General features: G+C 34.7%; 1 protein-coding gene across 1 annotated transcript in view; it reads right to left on the bottom strand.

The window, feature by feature from the left end:
• KCNH7 (potassium voltage-gated channel subfamily H member 7) overlaps positions 1-24,450 on the bottom strand; it is a 471,825-nt gene that overhangs the window by 123,169 nt on the left and 324,206 nt on the right. Inside the window, 2 exon segments of the mRNA XM_021702769.1 lie at positions 3,870-4,298; positions 21,271-21,426. Of these exon segments, the coding sequence (XP_021558444.1) occupies positions 3,870-4,298; positions 21,271-21,426 (585 nt within the window).

Consider the following 24,450-nt stretch of genomic DNA (forward strand, 5'->3'; position numbering starts at 1 on the left):
TGATTTTTAAGTTTATGTTGTCACAGGGGACTTAGTGTAATAACTAAAATATTTAAGAAATTCATTTATATTAACATGGGCCTGTTTTCAAGTCTCAGAGTGGAGTGTTTCCAGATTTATTTTGAGATTAGCAATCTGACTCTTTGATGCATATTTGCTACGAACAAAATATGCATGATTAGTTTTGAAACAAACAAAATAAATGAAGTCATGTCAAAACTATTCAAATATATCCAAGATTTGAAAAATCTGTTCAACATTTGTTGACATCTGTGCTAATGCTGTGCATATTTAAAATCTTCGGATATATCATAATTGTTTCAAAGCTTACAATTGAAGCAATTTCAATAATGTGGTATATTGAATTGCTAGTGTAGACATTGCCTTCGACAGAGATACACAAAGTTGTGACAACTTTGCCCTCTTTGAGGGACCATAAAAAAGCAAAAAGGGATTATATAGAATTAATTATCTCCATCAGAAGCTCGGCCCCAAAAATCACTAGCAAAGTAACAACTGCTTGTAAGTAGTTAAAAATTACAACATTACTTATCAAACCTCAAATATATTAAGATTTGCAGATTCCCAAAAAAACCTGATTAGAAGTTGCATCATATGGCTAATGCTGTTTTAACATTCTAAGAGCATTCAGTCTGTGTCCTGGTGCTAGCTGAGACCTTATTATTTGTCCATGACAATGTAAGTGCAGAAATTAGAGTAAGTATTTAGTGTCTCGTAGCAACTTGACAGAGCAATCTCAATCTAATAATAAAACAATTGGGGTTTATATTTTCTATGGCTATTTTTTTTAAATTTCATTTTTCTAATACTATATACTTTTTATATTTACAAATGTATTTGTTCGTGACGGATTAGAAAAAATTCTGGTCCTTCACCATAAATGGTTTGAGAAGTAGAGTTCTAAGATACTTGATAATGTAGATTAAATAAAAGGACAATGTAAAATATTACGCACTACTATATTTGCAAAGTAATTAAAGTTCTATAAAGATAGCATCTATAGAAGGAAATTTCTCTTCTTGAATGAGGAGGCAATAATCTGAATTCAAAATCTGCTGCATGTGGGATTTAACCTGTTAATCAGTCACATGAATTCATGAAACTGAAATCAGTTTAAAAAATTTTTCATCTTCATGTGGCATTGTGTGTCAACTATACTCAAAAATAATAAGACATTTTTTAAAAAGTTTTCCAGCTTCCTCTGTCAGTGGCTCAGTTTCTAAAATATACCAAATTATGTACCCTTAGGAGGTGTAGTTTCTTTTATGCTAATCAGTGATTTTGTAGCTAAAATTGTTCTAAAGCTGAACTACAAAATACCCTCTGAACATATCAATTGGTAGCCAGATGACTAGAGCATCTTTCAGAAAGTGATATTTTTTTTTGGAAGATAACACAGCTTGGGTGGGGGAAGAAAATTGAGGATGACCTCACTACCGAGGGTCCTGAATAGTTGTCTATCCAGAAATGTTAAATCATTCTTTCCCATAATTGTATCAGCAACTGTGTACTAAATAAAGACCATATAGAAATGAAGAAAATAAAGTGAAATCGTGAAATCTGATCTAACCTACTCAGCACCACTATCAAACCAGAGGCTAAGTCTGTACCATGCACCCACTGCATATCATTTAATATGTAAGAATGTTATTATACCATAACTCAGGCAATAAGGCCAATTTCTGAAGTCAGTACGATTCCTAAAGATGCTTACACTAACTGGACTAACTAACTAAAATATATGTTGGTCATCTGAATCACCCTATTGGATTTATTGCTGTTCAGCCGTGGGATTCATTGCTCAAAGATCAAATTTCAGAGGTTTCATTCAGTCAGAGATATTGAGCATGCCATTACTACATAGTACGGGGGCCTTAGATGATTATTCAGTTTGGGAATTGTCCTTGATTTTATTTTCTTTTTAACCTTCTTTCGACCATAGATTAAAATGGATGTGCTAATTGCTTTTGTACCAGATACAGTTTCTCAAACCTATCTGTGGAAAACTCTTCCTTCTGTTTTTGTGATATTGAATTTCTTTTTGAATTCTTCCTGCCAATTCATTTTCTTTCATCATGTCTGCCTTTTCGTCTTTACTGTGCTCTTTACATAAAGCTCCCCCACATGATTCAAGTAGTATGGGGTACAATCATTTCCTGTTGTGTGTGATTTTGAAACATACTTCACGAGCACGGTCCTCTCAGTTTCACACCAACATTTATTGAGTTCCTGCCATGAAAAAGGCAATCGTGAGACTGAGGCTGCAGAGCTAACTGTGCCGAAGCTCCCGCACTGGGGGAACTCACAGAAACATAGTTTGTGCTTTGCATATCCAACAGAAATGACAGACTTAAAATGTGGAATAAAGGTAGAATGTAATAAATGCTATAATATGTGCAAACACTGCTTTGCACACTCGGGTGTGAAATCATTTAATTCTTTTGGTTTGGGAAGGGGAAATGGCTTCTTATGCCCGTGAGAGGCAGAACGAGGAGGGACAAAGTGGAGAAGAGTTATTCCTGGCAGAACAAACTAATGAAGCAAGAAAATGTGTGATCATTTTTCGGAAAAAGCAATTATCCTTGTGCAGGTTTAGAGTGGAATATATAGTAGGGGAAGGAGTCCTGCAGGAGCAGGAAGTAAGACTTGAAAAATAATTGTGGCCAGCTGGTCCTGTGCACTACACTATGAGCCCAGTGATCAGATCTATGTTTTAAGAAGAAAATTCATAGCTCAGCTGTGATGATGAGCATGCACGTTAATGGATATCACAGGAGGAACAGTGGGCCTCTCAAGAACCCGAACTGGTGGGATTCAGAAAAGTGGGACTGATACATCCATTCAACTGGTAGTCTGAATCTCCAACCCTGGGGGAAAGTTCAGTGGGTCCACAGACCCCTCCTACCACAGGAACGCAAGGCGTGGTGGATTGTGGACTCGGGAGATGGGCAGTCCTGGGTGTGAAAGCTGACTCTGGCGTTCTGTAACCTTGGACCAATTATTTATGTAACATAAATAAGCCTCAGTTTCCTCATTTATAAAATGGGGCTTAATAATAATTCCTAACTCACAGAGTTTTTGTAAGAATTAAATGAGAGTTAATGTGTGTCAAACATTTACATTGTCTCACACATAGCAAATACTCAGTAAATGTTGGCCCGTCATGTTAATGATGAATTCTTTTCGCCAGTGTCTTTTAAGCATTGCTGCTTTCACTACTGGCTGATGTAAGAGTATGAACACCAAGAGACCAGGGAAAAATAAATGAATTCTGACTTGCTCTGACTTTGGTTTTCAAGTTTGGTCTTTCAATACTCTCAGGGTTTGTTTTGGTTGCTTTTCCCCTAAAACTTTCCCCTTCTTCCTTCCTATCTCCACCCCACCCAATCATTTATAGCTTTCTGATGACTCAGTACACCACGTTTTATACACGTCTTCCTTTGGCAAGACTTGGTTAATAGTCCTGTGAAGGCACACCACTCATTCTGCCCAAGGCTTGACTATTTGCTAAATGCAGCAAAATTAATTATGCTTGAGATGATAGTGTCATCACCTAAGCGTATCTTATATAAAGCATTAATTAATATTCCATAAGGTAGGCAGATATTGGTTACCATACCATTTCAGAAACACAGAAAAGAAGCCAGAAGAAACCAAATTATTCACTGTAGTTCAAAGAGGAAATCAGTAACAACTCTGAATGTGGGACTACTAATTTTTAACTGCCATAATTTACTTGCATTTCTTCCCCCAAGGCATAGGGATTAATGTCAAAATTAAAAACAATATGGAAATTACCTTTCATTACCCATTAATATTCATTTCCATATTTAAAAAAACAAACATACCTTCACTGGCATGTCGGTCTCTAAATATGTTCTTGGGGTGGACACTGAATCCTTCTATATCGTGAACTGAAGAAGCCCTCCGTATACTACAGATGCTTTCCTTCGATCTGGAATGAGTCAGCTGGGTACTTGACTGCAGCATGTCAGGGTAGAGTCGGTCCCATTGCCTTTTGGGAGAGGAATGGTCAAGAGGTCCAGATATATTCACCAAGGGGGAACATTTGCTGGGCTGTATCAAGGCTTTTGTATCATCTGCTTCGGAGGGGCTGCAGCTCTCTTTTGTAGGAGACTTGAAGTGCTTCATGGCTACTGAATCATCACTGTGTTTAGATGAATCAATTACTACCACATCAGGGTCTTCTTGGGGTAAGGACTGCTTTCTGTAAGTGAGAACTCTCAGACCAGGGAATTTAAACCCAAAAAGTTTCCCTACAAATGGAGACAGGAAAAAACATTATTACAAGACAAATACACACACACACACAATTATACATATATAAGACATATCCCTTAAGACAAACAAACAAATGAATAGGTATCATTGACTCAAATTTAAATACCACGTAAAAAGAGTTATTAATCAATAATTAACTCATTTACAGCTGGAATGAGGGATATTGTAGAAAACTTCTGAGACTAATATGAATTGCCACATAAGCAGTAAGAAAATAGTAAAATAATCTTATCATGTTTCTGATGGTTAAATATACTCCAGTGTCATGAAAGCATTACCTGTAAGACATGAGGTTTCTTATTTCAATAAATTAAAGACATATTACACATTATTACGTATTACATAGTGTTAAATACACTATACAACCATTTTTAAGGAAATGGGAAGGGTGGAGTACAGCTTAGAAAGGAAAAGAAGGGATAGGGTGTCATATGTAAAAGGGACAGACACAGGAGAGATTAGAGTGCATGTGTGTGTTTGGGGACTAGGGGTCTACTGTACTTCAAGTAAGAGGGAAGAGAATGAGGTGGGCATAAGAAGTTGGCCTGACCTATCTAGAAGGTTTGTATTAGATAATACTGTGAGTCATGTGTGGATTAGAAAAGTGGGGTCAACAGGGTATGAAAACATTCCTCATTCCATTTGAAATTTTTGGAAGGCTTTTGGTTTCAGATAGAGATGTAAAGATAAGAATTTCTTTTTCGTGATATTTTGTGTTCCAAAATCTGAGTATATGGCATGAAATATTATACATATCTCAATGGATGATGCTTAGAAGGACAACTAAATCTAACATTAAAAGGTGGGTATTAAAATTAAAATATTAACCAATAAATATATAAACTCACTGGCAGTAAAAATGAAAATCAAAAAAAGAGCATATCATTTTCCATTCTTCAATTTAGCAGTAAATAAATAAAAAAAAACGTAACATGGAGTGATGGCAAAAAATGCTGGTAAGCATTCTGGCACTTTGCTGATGGGATTGCAAATTGCTACAAATTCTTTGGAAAGTCATCGTACAATATCTATTAAAATGAAAATATGTACTTTTCAACCTCATTTCTAGGGTAGTACAAAGACACAAAAACAAGATACGGTCTGAATATCATCAGAAGGAGAATGGTTAAATAAATCATGGCATTTTTATACTTAGGAATCTTCTTTTAAAAAAAGTATACATATAGTTGTGTTTTGATTAGAATTAGAAGTTTATTAAAAATAGTGTTAGGTGAAAAAGCAAGTTTCAGTTTCATATTTACGACATTTCATTAAAAATCATAAAAGGCTGTATTTTGTCAATATGAGTTTAATAGCAGTAGAGAAAGATGTGAAAGAACACACACCAAACTCGTAATGTTAACTGGCTAAGTGGGCTTGGAAGTGGGGGAAAGCAATGTATTGCATTCTTCTTTATATATCTTTATTGTTTCTTACATCAAGCATGCATTCCTTATATATTTTTTTAAAAAAACTAATAACTACTAAAAGAAATGAAGAGATAAGAGAAAACATCCAAAAAAGATTGCATGATTCAAAGCTTTTCTAAGTATCATCTACAAGAAAATGCCGAGTTTCTAAAACCCTATTGCCAGTGGGGTAGTCTATGTCCACATGGCCCCACGGCTTGACAATTACACATTGCCCTTCTAGTCAGTCAGTCGGAGTCTTTGGGCTACAATATTATCTACCTTCTTATATTCTTTAAGTGTCATGAGTACCCTTACCTTTAATATATTTACTATGAACTTTTCCTCAGTGCTTTGAGGATGGTTTTGAAACATGGAAGAACGCTCTCAAAACTCATGGACTCTTCTGCATTTAAATACACTCTTCCAGTAAATGCACACATAGTTTTAATTTCATATTTAATCCAATAACTCATAAATCTGCATCTCTAGCTCAGACCTCTTCTCTTAGTTCCAAACCTGCACATCTATTGGCCTCATTGACATCTTCACTTAAAAATCTTAAAGACACCTCAAAATCCTACAGGAAATCCAATCTCTTGATCTATCTCTCTGATTCTAGCCCTTTTGCTGATTAACATTTCTGTCCCTCAGTGGACCATAGGCCTCATGAGGGCAGGGCACCCAACTATTTTGCTTACCAAATCCTATCTCTGACAGAATGCCTGAGCATGATAAATGAATATCTATAAGCAGATCCTAAACTGAAAATATGCTTCAATTCTGACTGTGGAAAACTAGGATATTTAATTGCTCTGACCAACTTAATTAGATAATCTTAGCCTTTTGGAATTGCATTGACCCATGTTTACCAAAAATGATTGATTGAATAGAACTCAGTAGCTCATGGAAATGGTGAACTCTCTACCATGCCCTTCGTACCTGATGCAACTCTTACTGTTAATTTCACCTTTTTCAGAGGTTATTAATTGCTACATTCTGGTTTTAGAACAGAAATGTTTTAAACTTCTCATTTTATGTAAAATACCCATTACAGAAAATTTGATAATTAAGCAGGCTAATTTATTATTGTAAGCTTTCATTTGTGAGCTAGTAGTTAACAGTATTCAATACAGTTGTAATTGATTTATCTTTCTGATGAAAGACATGACACAATGTGCAAACTCCAAATAGGTTCACCTTTGAGTTCTAGATTAATAAACTGTAGATGAGAGTAACCAATCTGTGCAAATAAGATTAAACAACAGTGTATCACAGTTACTGTTTTGCAAGCATTCTTACATAATTCTACTAACAATTCTTATATGCTCAAGTAAATTGCCAACTTAAAAATCAGTCAACTGCATCAAAGTCACTTGATTAGTTTTTAATGCACATGGAATTGACTTATAAAGCAGTTTACAAGTCAATTCTGCAAGCCTATTACAATGCACTGAAGGTCAATGCCTACTTTTATTCATTCTTCATCAGTTACAGTACCCTCCTCCTTTAAAAACAATTCACTGCCTTTCTTAAATTAATGACCACACAAGGCATTTAGTTTGCTCCTGTAGTTTGGTCATATCCTAGGTGGTACAGATGGTCTTTTCTGCATCAGTAGGTTCATATGACCATGTTATATTGCATTACAGATTTAGTTGTCTAACTGCAGTTCATCCAGAAAGAATACACATTGAGAATTTTGTTCAATGCTAGCACTTTCAAGCATGAAATATAAAACATAGATGAGTATAATCCCGTCATGGTTCTCACCACCGAAAAATATCCTTATAAATTAAGTCTCCATATTGTACTATATTTGGTTTCTAACTTAACCAAAATAGCCTTTTGTTTACTAAAACGTTTGACAAATTTGAAATAAGAACAACAGAATAAGAGTTTTTACCCATTTTTTACACTCTCCCAAATAATTATAAGTACTGATAAACTGCTTACACGAACATGATTTTCATCTAAGATGTATCTGGTTTCTCACACTCATGAATGAACTGCTGCTACAGTCTTTCTCAGAACATGTCACTTTTAAGAAGCTGCCTAATATAAGTTTGGAAGCTTCATCTTCGTGTATCCTGTGTCATATTTAACTGAGAGCTTTTTACTTCTCACCCATGTAAGCACACAGATAGTCCATCATTGTTGTCTTTAAAAAGCCTGGAATTATGACTCCAATCTATATACACAAAGATGTTAAATATGTGGCTCAAGGCCAAACAGGAAATCAGGATAAAGTGAGAATAAAACAGCAGCTTCTTTTATTTAATTTCAGTTTTATCCAAGAGTTGGTGTTTTCTTGGGCCATAAATATCCATATTGAGGATTTAATGGGAATCATAACTCTCTTCTAAATAAATGTAGATAAATGCATACACACAATTTTATTTTTGATATCAGAGGATGAATAAGAAAATCGCTCTCCCCCAAGGTAAACCTTTCTACTAACCTCCCCTAGGGTTCCCTGGGATTAGTTGACTCTTATTTTTTTTTTTTTTTTTTTTTTTTTTCCAGTTTATTTATTTTTTTATTCTTATGTTAATCCCCATACATTACATCATTAGTTTTAGATGAAGTGTTCCATGATTCATTGTTTGTGCATAACACCCAGTGCTCCATGCAGAACGTGCCCTCCTCAGTACCCACCACCAGGCTAACCCATCCTCCCACCCCCCTCCCCTCTAGAACCCTGTTTGTTTTTCAGAGTCCATCGTCTCTCATGGTTCGTCTACCCCTCCGATTTCCCCCGCTTCATTCTTCCCCTCCCGCTACCTTCTTCTTCTTCTTTTTTTTTTTTTTTTCTTAACATATATTGCGTTATTTGTTTCAGAGGTACAGATCTGAGATTCAACAGTCTTGCAAAATTCACAGCGCTTACCAGAGCACATACCCTCCCCAGTGTCTATCACCCAGTCACCCCATCCTTCCCACCCCACCCCCCACTCCAGCAACCCTCAGTTTGTTTCCTGAGATTAAGAATTCCTCATATCAGTGAGATCATATGATACTTGTCTTTCTCTGATTGACTTATTTCACTCAACATAATACCCTCCAGTTCCATCCACGTCGTTGCAAATGGCAAGATCTCGTTCCTTTTGATGGCTGCATAATATTCCATTGTATATATATACCAGATCTTCTTTATCCATTCATCTGTTGATGGACATCTTGGCTCTTTCCACAGTTTGGCTATTGTGGACATTGCTGCTATAAACATCGGGGTGCACGTACCCCTTCGGAGGATTAGTTGACTCTTAACATTCCTTCCATTTCTGAGTTTCTTTATATATTATGCTAATCATAGTTTTCACAAAATTATAATGATCACAGCTATATTTCTACCTGATCTCCTGTGGTAATGGGACTTTAGAATATAGTTTTACTAAACTTTCCAGAATGGAGAGGACCTTATCAATCTGAACTGCTATTTCTCTCTCTTTCTTTCTTATCCTCTCCTCTGGGAGCTGGTTCTTATCTACTTGAATTTGGAAGAAAACAATTTTTCTAATTTAAGAATCAATGGGAATATTAGAAATAATAATATTTCTTGCAGAAAAACAAATATTTCCAAAAAGTCCTCCATATATTTCTAATCATTGAATTTCCTCACAATTACAAATTCCCAATCATTCCCTTTGTTCAACTTCTCTTAATTTCTGCTAAGTCTTAGAACTTTGATTATCTAATAATTTTACTATGAAAACCCAGTGAAATATAAATCAGGAAGAATTTAGTCTTGCTTGGTTCTGATTCGTTGAATTATGGACTAAAAATTAGAGAGAAACTTTAGTTCAAGCAGTAATGCAAACTAAAGGATACAGTGGGGTAAGGGAGGGGACACGCATGGGTCGGGGGGAGGGAAATAGGTGTATTGTGAAGATCCTGAGCAGAGATATTTCCCCTCACAAAGGAGTAGAGGTGGTGGGAGGTTGGATCCTGAGAAAGGTCTGTGCAAAAGGTCTTATGAGGAGTGTTCTCAGGAGATATGCCTGAGGAAAAGGAGGAAGGCAGGATTGGGCAGAGGAAGTTAAACTCTTATGCAAATGCAATGGGAGTTTCAGCCCCCTCTCCTGGGAGATCTGGAGCTGGAACAGCCCTTCAGAGTGATGTCAAATTCAAGTCAGGGTATCTGGCCATTGTTCCTGCTCTGCACTGTGGACACGGTGCTACTCAGCCAGACACCTTCCTCAGGAATGGGACAGCTCTGCTGCTGGGAATATTGACTACTGAGTGCCCACAGCTCTGCTCCTCATTGACAATGGTAGTCAAAGACAGGGAACTGCCTTATGTAGGTTATGGAACTTCTCACAGGGTGGCTGTAGCACGTGACTAGCTGATGCAGGAAGACAAAGGCCAGATTTGGGTCTGGAAAAAAACCTATCATCTAAATTAAGTCTACTATCAGCTATTATCACACAAAATAAGGATTTGTGAATTACTGTCTATGTACCTTTCTAAAATCATGGTGTTCACACATCTGACACTGACACTGGAAGCCTTAAAAATCACTGTGAGATTTTCTCCAGCCAAATAGCTCTGGATGTGCAGAGAAATATGACTTTAATCTCTGAGTCAGAGAGAGCAACAGATCGAATTTGATGGGAGAAACAGGGAAGATAATTGACATTTCTGCCTTGTCTTTTTAGGGAGAAATTCCATAGAGGCACCCTGAAAGGAGATGAATCTTTCTTACTCCTAAGTGTGTAGTGAGTATACGATACTGCCCACAGGCTGCTAGAACAACCCATAATATTGTCAAAGAAGGCAGTGGTTGGCAGTTAGACTGGGAAAATGGATCACTCAGTGTGAAGTCCCTACTGACCTGGTTAACCTGATCAGTGGGTGACAAATGGGCAGTGCAGCCAGTGTGGTCCTAATGTTAGTGACCAGAAAAGATCACCAGGGAGTCCATCTATCTAGTAAATCTGAAGGTAAATTTGGGACCCTTTAAAAGAGCAGATGTGGTCAGTAATGCCTTGAAAGACTAAGACTCCTGGGAGATTTCCTAGGGTGAGAGATACCAAAGAAAAAGGCAGTAAGTGTGAGACCAGATTAGAATCTTGAAGCAATGTGAGTCCTGACCCAGTAGCGCATGGCACACATGGGTGCAGGTGGGGGAGGTTGGTGTGCAGTAGCAGTGACAGCAATCACGGGAGCTGCAGCAGCAGCAGAGAACTTCTGGAACAGGTTCATAAATGCGGATGACGTCTGAGAGACACTGCTTCCAACCTGGCCAGGCCATCATTAAAGCAAAGAAGCAGAAAAGACAGGTTTGGGATAAGGGAGATCAGGCAGAAAACAGGATAGGGTGGGGGGCTGCTTTTAGCTACCCAAGGTTAAAATATCTCAGTGAAGAGGGACTGGAAATGAAAGCAAACGCCATCAGTAGTGTATATACCTAATAAGGTGTCTATATGACAGCTACTTACTATAGGTATGTTTCATTTATCAATACTGTTATTGTGTTTCTCTTCAATAGATTTCTTCCTTTTCCAAATGCCAAGTTAAAGAAGCCGTTCAGATTATGTGAACATAGTAACACCTTAACCTAAATTGACCTGGGATGACCATACAGTCATCACATTGACAGGTACTCTCTTGATGAAGTATTCCAAACACAAATGGTACACACACCAGTTGCCCAAATGCAGTATGAACAGGGACTGTCCCTGATTTGGGTGTTGCCATGCAACAAATGTTTCCAAATGATATGCACATGCAGACTTTCTGGCATGGATGTGCTGATTTAGATGGTCATTAGCAGTCATTGTTAATAAAAGATAAAACATAATTTTTTCAACCACCAGCAATTTTCCTGATCTTAGAAATATGTATTTTGCCTAAATTCTAGGGGGGAAACATAAGATAAAGTTGATTGCCACCTGTGACTGAACTTTTCCCAGATTTCTTTTAGCAACCATGTCATAGTTCCCTTTCTAGATCAAATTTAATCTTTAAAAAGAGGAAACTTCCAAACCTATGGTAATAGTAAATATTAGTTACGTTGTAAAACCTTTAATTAAATTCATCTGAATAATAGATTGTTTCTATAATAATGCTCACTGAGGGGGAAATTCTATATTACTACAGCAGTTCTTCATCTTTGAATTAAAGAATAACTTTCGGCTCCAATGGAGAATAGTGAAAATACCGTGAATGCCCTTTTATGAGCCAGGATATAGAAAATTTCTTTGTTCCTTAGCTTGAGGTCTGAAAACTGAGATGAAAATTTGAGGGAGTAATGTAGCTATTCAGGCAAATATATATCTTATGTGTCAATTATTCAGAATATTGAGTCCAAAGCATATGAATACATTTTTAGTGGTTTAAATTAGTTAGATAATTGTCTAAATTACCAGCTGCATTTTCTGTGTATAGACTTAGCTTTGGTCAAAGCTTTTAGAGTAATTCAAACTTTTATTTTAGTAAGCATAAAAGTAGAAATTCTCTTTTCATTTGGAGACTATAATTTTAATCACTTCAAAGATAATGGAATCTCCTTTGTCACACCTTAATAGATTAGATTAAATTAGATTAAAAAGTTCATTTTTGAAAAGAACTGTAAGAAGAAGAGACTATAAAAATTTAACGTTATTATATTTTTACACTTAATTTCATTTAAAATTTATTTTTATAGTTTTATGTAAACATTAACTTATACCAATAGTTCTCAAACTTTCGTGGCTATCAGAATGACTTGGAGGGTTTGTTAAAACACAGATTGCTGAATTTCTGTGTTTCTGAATCAGTTGTTCTGGTGTAAGGTCCAAGAACTTGCATTTCAAACATGTTGCAAGGTGATGCTGATGGTCCCACACTTGGAGAATCATTGGCTAATGCTCATTCAGTAGGAAAATTAAAAAAAAAAATATAAAACACCTAATTACTCAATAAAAATAAACTTATTCATTTGCTTTCATATCCTACAAAAATGTTTTGGATATTTATTATTTGCAAAAGGTTGGGTATGCTTGGAAGAAAATACATCCCTGCTATGAACTAGAACTGAAGGGCTCTTGGCCACTTTAAATAAGGTAGGTTTTTTTTTCCAGTTTTCCACAGACTTCACTCTTCTATTTTTATTCATGGCCTTCTTCAGTCATTTATGTAACTTGTCCACTAGGCAAACATACATGATCAATGTTGTAGTAAAGACAGGTATGAGGTACCATGATGTCACAAAGGCAGGAACAGGTAAATTTTGGGGGGCAAGTTAGGAATGCTTCACAGATGAAGAGTTCTTTAGAGAAAGTATCCTGGAAGGATAAAAACATTCTAACAGAGGGCATGTCATGTTATACAAACAAGGTGATATAAAGCATGTGGTGGTTTCAGGGAACCACCACTGAAATATGGGATGTGAAGGGGGGAATTGATGGGATACAAGGCTAGAGAAGTATCAGAGGTCATTCCACAGGTATTTTGTATAATGCACAGGGCTTTGGAGTTTTATCTTGTTAGTAACAAAGAACCTTTTAAAGGATATAAAAAGCTGAGCATTATAATTTGATGTACAGTAGTGTGACATTTAATCCTGAGCAAAAGATGCTGAAAGCAGGGATATTGGTTATGAGACCATTGCATCAGCCCATGAAAGAGATGTGTTGGAGACCTACTAGGCAATTACAATGGGCTGTGTGAGAGAGATACCCACACAGTGTCCTTGATAGAATTTGATCACTCTTTGTTTGGGAGAAGAGAGGATTAGAGAGAAGGAGAAGTTTAGCATAACCCCATGTTTCCAGCTGTGGTGGCTTGGATGACACTATTCAGGATGTATAAAGAGCAAGATTTTTTGATGGAATGGGTGGATGGCAGTTGGAGATGGAAAGATAAGTCTTAGCCTGAAATGCTAAGTTTTCCAGAAATTTAAAAATCTTCTAAAGGAGATGTCCAGTGGGCAGTTGAATATATGAAGTTCTAGGTAATAAGGAAAGTCTAGAGAAAGGTATGGGCTGGAGATACTGATTTGTGAACGGATATTTACCCTGTAGGTCATGGATGAGTTTGCCCAACCAGGGTGTATAGAGAAGATGCCTAAGGAGAAGAATAAAAAAAGCTGCTACTGGGGGAGAAACAAATAGCGTTTAAGAGTAGAGTAAGAGGAATAGGAAAATGGAACCAAATTAGCTGCCACAGAGATCAAAAGAAACAAAGGAGTATGGTGTCGTGGTACATAAAAGAATGGAGAGAAGAGAATCAGATTTAACAAGGCACACTCAACCTAGAGGGCAACATACAGAACACAACAGAGTTCAGTTCTAGTGGACAGAGAAATGAAGGAAATAAGGAAAACAAGTGAGTAGATATGGAAAATCCAAATGCCTATAGGAAGAGACAACATAAATGATGAAAGCCAGCTAGAAACAGACAATAAGGACAGGTGAAGATTGCGGCCAAAAGGAGAGTCCACACCCCATTGAAAGGTGTGGCCAGTATTCTGTTTCAGCTTATTGCCAACATGTAGTCAGATACTCATATTTTTCCAAATAAGCCAGAGTTTCATTTTATGTGTAATCTTCCAATTTTTAAATGATGGCAACAAACTTGACTAATTAAAACTTTGAGAAAATATGTGATATAAACAATGTGTCTGTTGAAGTACAGGCTACTCTCAGCAGCATGAGTGTGAGCAAAGGGAAAAGAGCCATTAGAAAATATGGGGGGCGGGGGCTGGGATTGGGGAGGACAGGTTTTGAAGGGATAGAGGAGAGAATGGGTTGGCAAGTAGAATCTGAGCCTTGGTTAACGTTGTTGGGACATCTTTGTTGAGGGTGGGCTTGTTAAAGGAGTTCCTGCCCACACCTTCCCCCTTGCTCTGAGGTGTGGGAGGTGAGGGTATCTGTGGGGACAAATGAGTGAATTTGAGGTTAAGAGTCACGAGAAGCCTGACAAAAGTTTGAAATACTTGCTAAGGGGAGAAGTTGAAAGATCTGAAAGAAAAAATAAGATCTCATATATAGTTTTGACTTGCAGTATAATCATTTATAAATTAATAAACAATAAAGTTCACAATTTTTCTGTAAACAAAAGAAACAATGTGGGCTTGTTTTCTTGTTGAGAAATATTTCAAGTTTAGTAAAATGAGAATATTTCATAGATTTTTGACAGTGATGGCAAGAGTAAATTAACTAGACTTAAATTTAAACAAAAACTATCTTAAACTGATCTGAGGAGTAAAAATGTTATTAATTAAAGTTTACTTGGGGATGTGAGCTTAAGATCAACTTTTATAGTGACTCAAACTGACTCTTCAATTTTAAAATAAAAATGTACAATGCATTCGTTTTCTGTTTGGATGTATATTATTAAATCAAGAAATTTTTGTTTAATTGAAGTCCCCATAAATCCCATGAAAAATTTTTAAAAAACCAAATGTGTGTGTGTGTGTGTGTGTGTGCATACATGTGTGTGCACGTGAGAGAGAGTCAGACTGGTGATCCTAGACCCCTGCCATAAAATAGAAGATATATAAAACTCAAACATACTTATAAATAATTTAAAATGAAACTTAAATATATTTTATTTAAAATAATAAAGTGAAAGTCTCTTAAACTTGATTAGCAAAAACACATAATTTGGTTGTCTTCCACATTGTGCAAATATTTCATAGCAACAGATATTAGAGCAGAAAAAAAAAGAGAACACATTTTCACCATTCTATTAGTTCTTTTAGATGTGGCCCCCATTTAGTTGGTAGGAAAGGTATAATTTTCTCTTCCATTTGATATCATTTCCATTCTTCAGATGTTAGGGTTTTTAAAAAAAAAAAAAACACCAATGAGAGAAGGCTTAATTACATATTTTTTTGGCATTTATATTTTTTGTAGCAATTAATGGACTCAATTATGCATTATTTATCAATTTGATACACTTATTAATATAATACTCTCTCCTGTACTTGCTTCATCCCAGGGGACATAAGACATCTATTTGTGGCTGGTTCTATATCTTCAACAGAGAATAAGTTTGTGAGAAATTAGTTTTTCCCAGAGAAAGCTGCTCACTTTAGTTGTGTAGGGTTCCTGACCAGAAATTAGATATTTGTACTGAGAAATGATTCACCACTTTATTCAATGCAAAACAAGTCTCTAGAATTTTCTCAGCCCAATTAATCATAGTCCCTTTTTATGATACATCTTTTCTATTGTGCATTTAGCTTCTTTTCTATTAATTCTCAGTTTAATATTTCACCTTCTCATCTGTACTTCTTGTGTTGTCACTTCACCTTTTTTCCCTTTATTCTGTCTTCTTTTCAGGAGAGGCAGTTATATTTACAGAAACCCACATCTTCTCAAACAAATGGTAGCCTTGTCTCCATTACTCTACTTAAATCCTGACACTTGGGGGCTTGCACACCCACCCCCACACACTTACATATTTCTTATTTAGATAAGAAATTAGGCATTTTGAAGGTTAAGATGTTTTGGCAAAAAAAGAGGTGTATCAAGATTTGATTTTCTCTTATTTCTTTTTTTGTTTGTTTTGGTGGTCACCACTGGAACTACAATGTTTGAAATAGCTAATACCATTATTTTACACAGATAGTAAAATTGTACTTAAAGAAAAAAAATCAGCAGGATTTTCCCCAAAATCGCAAATAATACAAAGTAGAATTTGGATAGTATCAGAAGCTACCAAGTGTAATTTGTCTCTCTTTAACTTTTCTGCTCAATTTAACAATCAACGTTTCAAAAATTGACATCAAGTCAAGGAAATTCCAGAGTATAAAATGACGGAAGGGTATAATCAAATCTAATATACTGGTTGTAAACAATAGTCCTTTGTAATTCTCTGGAAACAATTTTATCTGCATATTTATACTTTCCCCAATGACTCTGTATAGGAGTGACAGCTGCAGTGTAGGGAAACCACTCATATTCACAAAATAAAAAGCAATCCTACTGAATTTGCTAAGGCTTACACATGAGATGCTATTTTAATCACAGTGTAAAATTGCATAGCTTATGTGTTACATCCTGGGAAGCTACTATATAGATTATCTTCCATTCAAGGAATCAAAGTTTCAATTCTCCATTTGTATTTCAGTTTGAAATGAATACTTTTTAAAAAAAAATCCCCCCCTTTTTTTTGCTATGCTGCTGATACACAACTCCCTTTTTCACTACCATCCAATTTGATGGACCGTGCAAGATAACTATTCTATGGGAAAATGAAGAATTTGTGAAGACAATGAAGAAATAAAATCAGGCATTCCCCCAAAACAAAAGGTCTTACTGGCATTCATGACCAAGATACAAGCTGACATTACCTAAAGTATACTCCCAGGAATCATTCAATAATGACTGAATTGGTTAGTGGGAAATATAAAGAAATAAAAATAGTTATCAACTTAAAGGAACAAGACTTTGGTATTACAATAATTTTTTTTAAGTACTTCAATTTTGTTTTTAAATATGTCACCTGGGAGACTGACACATTGGTGATTTTGATAAAGAGTTGTCCCCCAAGTGTGATATTGTTCAGAATAAGATATTCAGTATATTGGTATCATATTACATTAATATAGTTCTCCCAATATTGCTTTAACAGAATATCATACTGTCATTTGGACATACCTAAAGAAGTAACTGATACTATGAAAAATTCTCAGCTGGTATGCAACTGAGTATTAGTATTAGTATTAGTATGCAACTTAGTATTCAACTTAGGTTTAATGATAAAGTTTTCTATGTGAATTTATATACAGGAAATTTCTTTTTTCAAATATTAAAGTTTTGTGACAAGACTTCCAACTCCCCACAGACAATAACAGATACCTAAATTCCAATTTCCTCATGGATCTTCCTAAAAACCATAGAGATCAATAAATGAGACAAGTAAAAATATCCATAAACTATGCCTAAAGAGTAATTAGAGACAGAGACATTACATACTTTAATTTACATATAGGCAGGGAAATAAATTCCTAAGACCAGCAGAATTAGTTCAGGAAAGCACACTGCAATAGAGTTGGGCCAAAACCTAGTGAAGAAAAGGGGAGTACAAAGGTCTTCTCAGAGGGATGGAACACAGTCAAATACGGTTTATCCACAGATGAAGAGGACTCCACACTATGTAAGAAATACTGAGAGCAGATGTGTGACCTGAATGGTCAGAGCACTGGTTACTAAAGAGACTACAGAAAGTGACTTGAAAGTGCACAAGACCTCAATTAGCAGCCTTGGAAAAACATCACTTCTTTGGGGGGGGCGGGGATGGAGACTAGTGTTGAGGATTGAATATATTTCACTAGAAATTTAAGACCAAAACAAAAGTGAGAAGAATGTGAATATCACAGCCTCTGACAAGCTAGAAATACTGCAACAAAATAAAATGAGAGGAGAAGGAAATATAGAATAAGTTCATCAAGTATCTTGTTGGTAAAAATTAGGAATCAAATAATATAATTTAAATTGACAAACGGAATGATAGAGGACCATTCTTAAGAGTGCAAAGATAAGAATTAGAACAGATATTATTAACTAAAATTGCATGGTGGAAAGGGGAGGAAAAGAATTACAGGCTAATTTTATTCTTGTTCATAGTAAGAAATCAAAATACAGTGTCTGAGGAAAAAGAAGAAAGATTATGGACATTATATAAAATTTTCTTATAAAGACTGCTACCAGAAAAAAACTACAAATACTTTCAAATACCAAAATAAAAGCAAAAACAGGATAAAACAAACCCCAAACCACACAGTTAAACTTTTTAAAAAAGCAAAGAGAACATAACATAATGACATGCTTTAAGAGAGTATATTTAACATAGAATATGTTAGTACTAAGAAAAACCATAGTAGTTATATCAGTAAATATAAGTACCTATTATAATTATAAATTAAAAGAGAAGTATCATTTTTTCTTATAAGAAACAAAGGAAAACCTAACTCCTAGAATATATTAAAAAAAGCACAACCAAAACAAAGACTAAAAAGTGGCTTAAATATATAACAAGGAAATAGAACCAAGAAAATCTTAAAAAAATCATAAAAGACTACTTTGCATAATACTATTAAAATAAATTTTTAAAATCTACATAAAATTCTTGAGAAAAAACACTTGCAAAACTGATACTAGTTGAGATGGACAACTTGAATAGTCCAATCTCAGGAGAAAAAAGAAAGAAATTTGTCAAAAAGCTACTCCACAAATAAGTATCAGACCTGGATGATTTCACAGGAGAATCATACTTAACTTTTAAAGTTCAGATAATCCCCAAACTATTTGATAGTTCTTTAGCATAGAAAATAGCAAAGAATTTCCAAATTATTTTCTGAAGGAATTATAACATTGATATCAATACCTGATGAAATTGCACATATACACACACACGCACACAAATTACAGGTCAGTCTCCCTAATGAATACTGATGTAAAAATCCTAAATTAATTTTAGATAAAGAGAATCCAACAGCATAATACAAAATGAAATACATCATAATCATATGTGACTCCTTTCAGAGATGTTAGTAACCCCATTAATAAAATGTATCATAAAAATAAAAAGAATAGCACACTCATTTCCACAGGTGCTGAAAAGGCAATTTATGAATTTTAACACCATTCTTAATAAATATAAGTTAATGGAAAGCCTTAAAAGTATAAAACACATACAACTCAACCCAAATGCTATCATTTGAATTAATGAAAACCCCTTGCCATGCATACAAAAACCAGGAACAAGGCATGCTGTTTACCATCAATTTCTTTTGAATAATATGTTGGAGGTAATAGCTAGCACAATAAAACAAGAGAAAACTATTAGATATATCAGAATTGGAAAGGAAAATGTAAAACAATCTCTACTTGAAAAATTCATGAGAGTCAACTGGAAACTAAAGTAACTCACTAAGATAGTAGGATATAAAATTAACATACTCAGAAAAAAATCACTAGCCTTAAAAATGATCAGAAGATATAATGAAAGAGATGATCCTATTTATAATCTCAGCAATAACAAAAAGTTAAATGCTAGCTAAGTAGCAAACTAAAGAGTAAGAAAAAATTGTGAACACTCCTGAAAGACACAAAAACTAGACTTAAAAGTGAAAATACATGTAATATTCTTGTATAGAATGACTCAACATCATAAAGATGTTAAGATTCCTCAAACTAATTATAAAATTAATGCAAATCCAGTAAAAAAACAAAATACTTTTTCCTTATCTCAGCAAGTTGTTTCTAGAGTTCATACAGAATGCTTAGCAAGAAATAGCCTCAAACCCCTGAAAATTAATGTCAAAGGGAGCATGTCATATCAGAGATTAATTGTATATTTAAAACAGTGTGTTTCTGAATGATAAATAAGCCAACGAAACAGAATAGAGAGTCCAGAAATATACTCAAGCACATAAGGAAGTTTTAGTATGTGATAATGGTGGCATCCCAAATTATTGCTGAAAAGATAGACTTTCTAATAAATGATGTTAGAACAACTGGAGAGCCATTGATAAAATGATAAATTAAATATATACTTTGCTAAACCAAGGTGTATATATATATGTGTGTATATATACACATATATATACACCCAGATATATATAAACCAATATAATATATATTATATATATAAACCTATATATATATATATATAAATCAATATAAACGAAGCTAAACTTAAAATGTATCAGAGATTCTAAAGCTGTACAAGTTCTATGAAAATAATTTTTACAACCTTGGAATGGTAAAAGCTTTTCTAATAGTGACTCAAAAATTCAAACTCAACAAAGAAAAGCTTGATAAATTTAGCTGCACTATAAACAAATAAACAACAACAACAAAACCTTTGCATGACAAAAATCAGGAAAAAGACAAAAAATATTTGCTGGGAAGAGATGTGCCACTTATTTTACCATTTGAAAAAAAAAGACAAAAAAAATGTATACAAGAAATGGACAGTTGACAGAAAAAGAAATATCCTAGTGCTTAAATATCTGAACCAACATTCATAATGTAAACCTCATTACAAAAGAAATGTAAACTAAAACTAATTGAGGTACTACTTCTCACCTATCATAATGACAAATACCGAGAAGACAGAGTCATTCTGTTAGCATGGCTTTGGGGAGAAGAGCTAATACATTGCTGGTGGTAGTGTAAAATGGTTCAAACCCTAGGGAGGGGAGTTTAGTAGTATCTAAAAAAATTGCATATGCATTTACCCTTTGACCCAGGAATCCCACTTACAAACTCTTACCCTGAAAATAATTTTCCAAAAATATACATACATGTACTCAATTCATTCTGGCATTGTTTGTAATGGCCAAAATTTGGAAACAACCTAAACGTCCATCAGTAGGGGACTGGTTGAATTAACAATGGTATAACCAAGTCAAATGTCTGTAAAAGCAACTGATCAATTCTGTAAGGCACCAAAGGGTAATGGCGGCTATGGCTTTTTTTTTTTTTTTTACTTATAATGCAAACATATTTTGAAAACTCACTCAAATGAAGAATGTATTAAAATTACTAGTAGCAGTAATATCAGTAGCAGAATTATGTACATGTTGCCTTTTACTTACGGTTTACAGTTTTGACTGGTAATATTGGATTTACCCTCTCTGGGGAGGCAGCGTTTTCCTCATTTGTCACATATTCAAAATTAATGATGAACATCATAGCCACGCCCTCTTGGTTTTTCACTGGAATTATGTGAGTGTTACAAATGAAAGTGGACCCTAAGGAGATGAAAAATGAGTGTTAGGTCAAAAATATGCCTTCATTTTGAAGTGTCAGTAATATTAAAATTCTAATAAACCTTTAGAATTTTCTATCATAAATGATTTAAAATTTAACAAAAATAATTTGACTTTTATTTCATATTTCATTGCACATATATTTACATGAAAATGTACAAATTTTGCCATAAAGACCTTACAGGCAGATTCAGATACAACCTTATGGAAAAACAGAATATCAAAATCTCATTTGTCTTCACACCCACCACCATAATAGTTAGTATAGGGAAAAAAGCATATTCTTTAACTTTGTAGAAAAACTCAGGTTTCTTGTATATATTTTGATTAATTCTGAATCTATATAAAATATAGCTGTATAAACAGTAAAGATAACTTTGTGTCATCTTGATTTTAGTGCTAAGTAAATTATTTCCTTTTTCTCTTTTAATTTCCTAGATATAAAATAGTAAGTTATTGACTTTGTATATGTTCCAATAATTCTTTTCTTTTTTTCCTGCAAAATTCACAATGCCCAAATTATAATGATTTTGTTTGGTTTGTAATCTGTTAGAAAACAAGAACAAAATTTTGTCTATATTATTGTGTTAATTTGATTCCTTAACCAAAAAGATGATATTCTTTTAAAGCACAATTATGAGGTTAATAAGACATATTTTATTAGAATCTTCTGGAAATGAGATGAACAAAAGGATGACTCAGTTTACAATTAACTACTGCCATCCATCCTCTAACAGAAAATCCAAGATCCAAGATTTAGAGAATTCTGTCAAGATGTTGATTTCTTTTAAATCAATTGATTCTGACTGACTTCTTGAACCTGACTTCTAGAACTAAGTATTTCCTTAAAGCAGCTTACTCACATCTTTACCCTCTGGATATTTCTTTTTTTAGTCATGGTGATGGAAACCTTAGGTTAGGGATTTGTTTGGGTTCAAAAGTATTATATTTTTTTTTTTTTTTTTTAAAGATTTATTTATTTATTTGAGAGAGCGAGAATGAGAGAGAGTACATGAGAGGGGGGAGGGTCAGAGGGAGAAGCAGGCTCCTTGCCGAGCAGGGAGCCCGATGCGGGACTCGATCCCGGGACTCCAGGATCATGACCTGAGCCGAAGGCAGTTGCTTAACCAACTGAGCCACCCAGGCGCCCAAAAGTATTATATTTTTAAAATGTAAACTTCAGGAAAAGTTCTCAAGTAGTCAGATAATAGAGCATATTTTGACTTTTTTTTAACTAGCTGGAACCATCTTGAGTCTTGAGGAGAATGATGGTTCAGTGCAGAGGGAGGAGCAGGTTGGGAGCAAGCTGGACCTGGGTACAGAGGGAGATGTGAGAAAGTGAGAGACCAAGAGTTGGAGGCCAGGGGCACTGGCAAATAACAGAAGAAAGTAGTCGGAAGCCCAACATCCCTAAGACGAGTGGATACTAATATTCCAAAATGGTGTCCTATGCATGCCATAACTATTAAAAACAAAATAAGTGTGAGAAAATTCTTTCCTCTTTTCTCATCCCTGAAACATGGCTCCTATTGCCAGAGCTGAGAACAAAGACTATTGCTAATATTGCTATAGATTGAGACATCATAGGTGGAAGAGCTTTTGAGGGTGGGCTTAGAGATCTACTTATTTATGAAATTGTTTCTATGGGTGAACATGTTCTAATTTCCAAGGAACTGATTTGCAAAAACACTTTTAGAACTTGGACTCTTTGTAAGTTGGGGATGCCTTTGTGCTAGTTATGATTTAGATTTTTAAATGTCAATAGCCTCCCAGATTTGAAATGTAGAAGACCTTATCTATAATTAATCTCATATTTTCTATAAAATCGGCCATGGTTTTACAGATGTTATGAAAAATATGTCTTAAGAATGACATGCTGCACCTTCACAGTCTTCAGCTCTATCTTCAATTCATTTAATAAAATAGTTAGAGCACTTGTCATAGTTTCCATGGTAACAAACGGGATGATTTTAGTAAACAGAAAATAAGCAATTTAAGACTGTTCTATTAGAACTAAAAATAGAATTGCTTCAGGCCAGGCATCGCAATACAAACTGGCTAAACAGAGAGACTGATAAAATGCTAGAAATAGCCATTGTGTATTCTGCTAATGAACCAAAATACATACTGAAACTACCGCTTAAAATGACATTTCTTGGATCATTTAGAATATCATTGTGAATTCACAGATTTGTTACTTAGCAGTTTCAAATCTTCCAACAATTGAAGTGTATTGCTGATTGTACCACAAGACATAAAGCACAGATTTTTAAGAAATCAATAAATAAAAAATGTGGGACTAGAGAGCTAATAGGCTGGTAATAGAGCACAGTAATTTTGCTTCCAGTAATAGGGGAAAAATCACGTATTGCAATACTAATGCTTGTAAATTTATTGGCTAGTGTTAAAAATCATAAAACTATAGTGCTTTATAAAAAAGTTCAGTTACACGCATTGGTTCCATAGCATATTGAATATGTGTAATTAATCTGGGATTTACTGCCCACTAGCATTGTTTCCTGCGTGTTTCTATTAAGCAATATATCTCCTCTAAAGTCAACTGAAAATTCACATTTACATTTTTTTCTCTTTTAGTTTTTGGATTTAATGTCTCCATCAATCTTGCAAAGCATCCTGGAAAGCAGATATTGAAAGGAGATACATGGAATTTAGAAGAGAAGGAGAATCAAATACATTTTATAGAGCAAAAATATTTTAGCTTGCATCATTTTGCAAACTCCAAGTTCTGTCAAGGTATTACATTTGTAAAGTAACATTATTTTAAGAAGGCATTACTGTGTGCTCCTAAATACTGTTCTTGAATGCAACATTGGGAGAAAGAAAAATGGAAAGATGATCCAGCAAATACTAATCTAGCAATGAAGAAAAAACTAGACACACTCAATAATATGTAAATTAGAGAACGAAACCAATCTAGAAATAAAAAGTTCAGACCTTGTTAAAATGAATTAGTATTCAAATGGAATTAATAATGTTTAAGAAGCT

This window comes from Neomonachus schauinslandi, chromosome 3 (genome assembly GCF_002201575.2).
Source record: "Neomonachus schauinslandi chromosome 3, ASM220157v2, whole genome shotgun sequence".
NCBI lineage: Eukaryota > Metazoa > Chordata > Mammalia > Carnivora > Phocidae > Neomonachus > Neomonachus schauinslandi.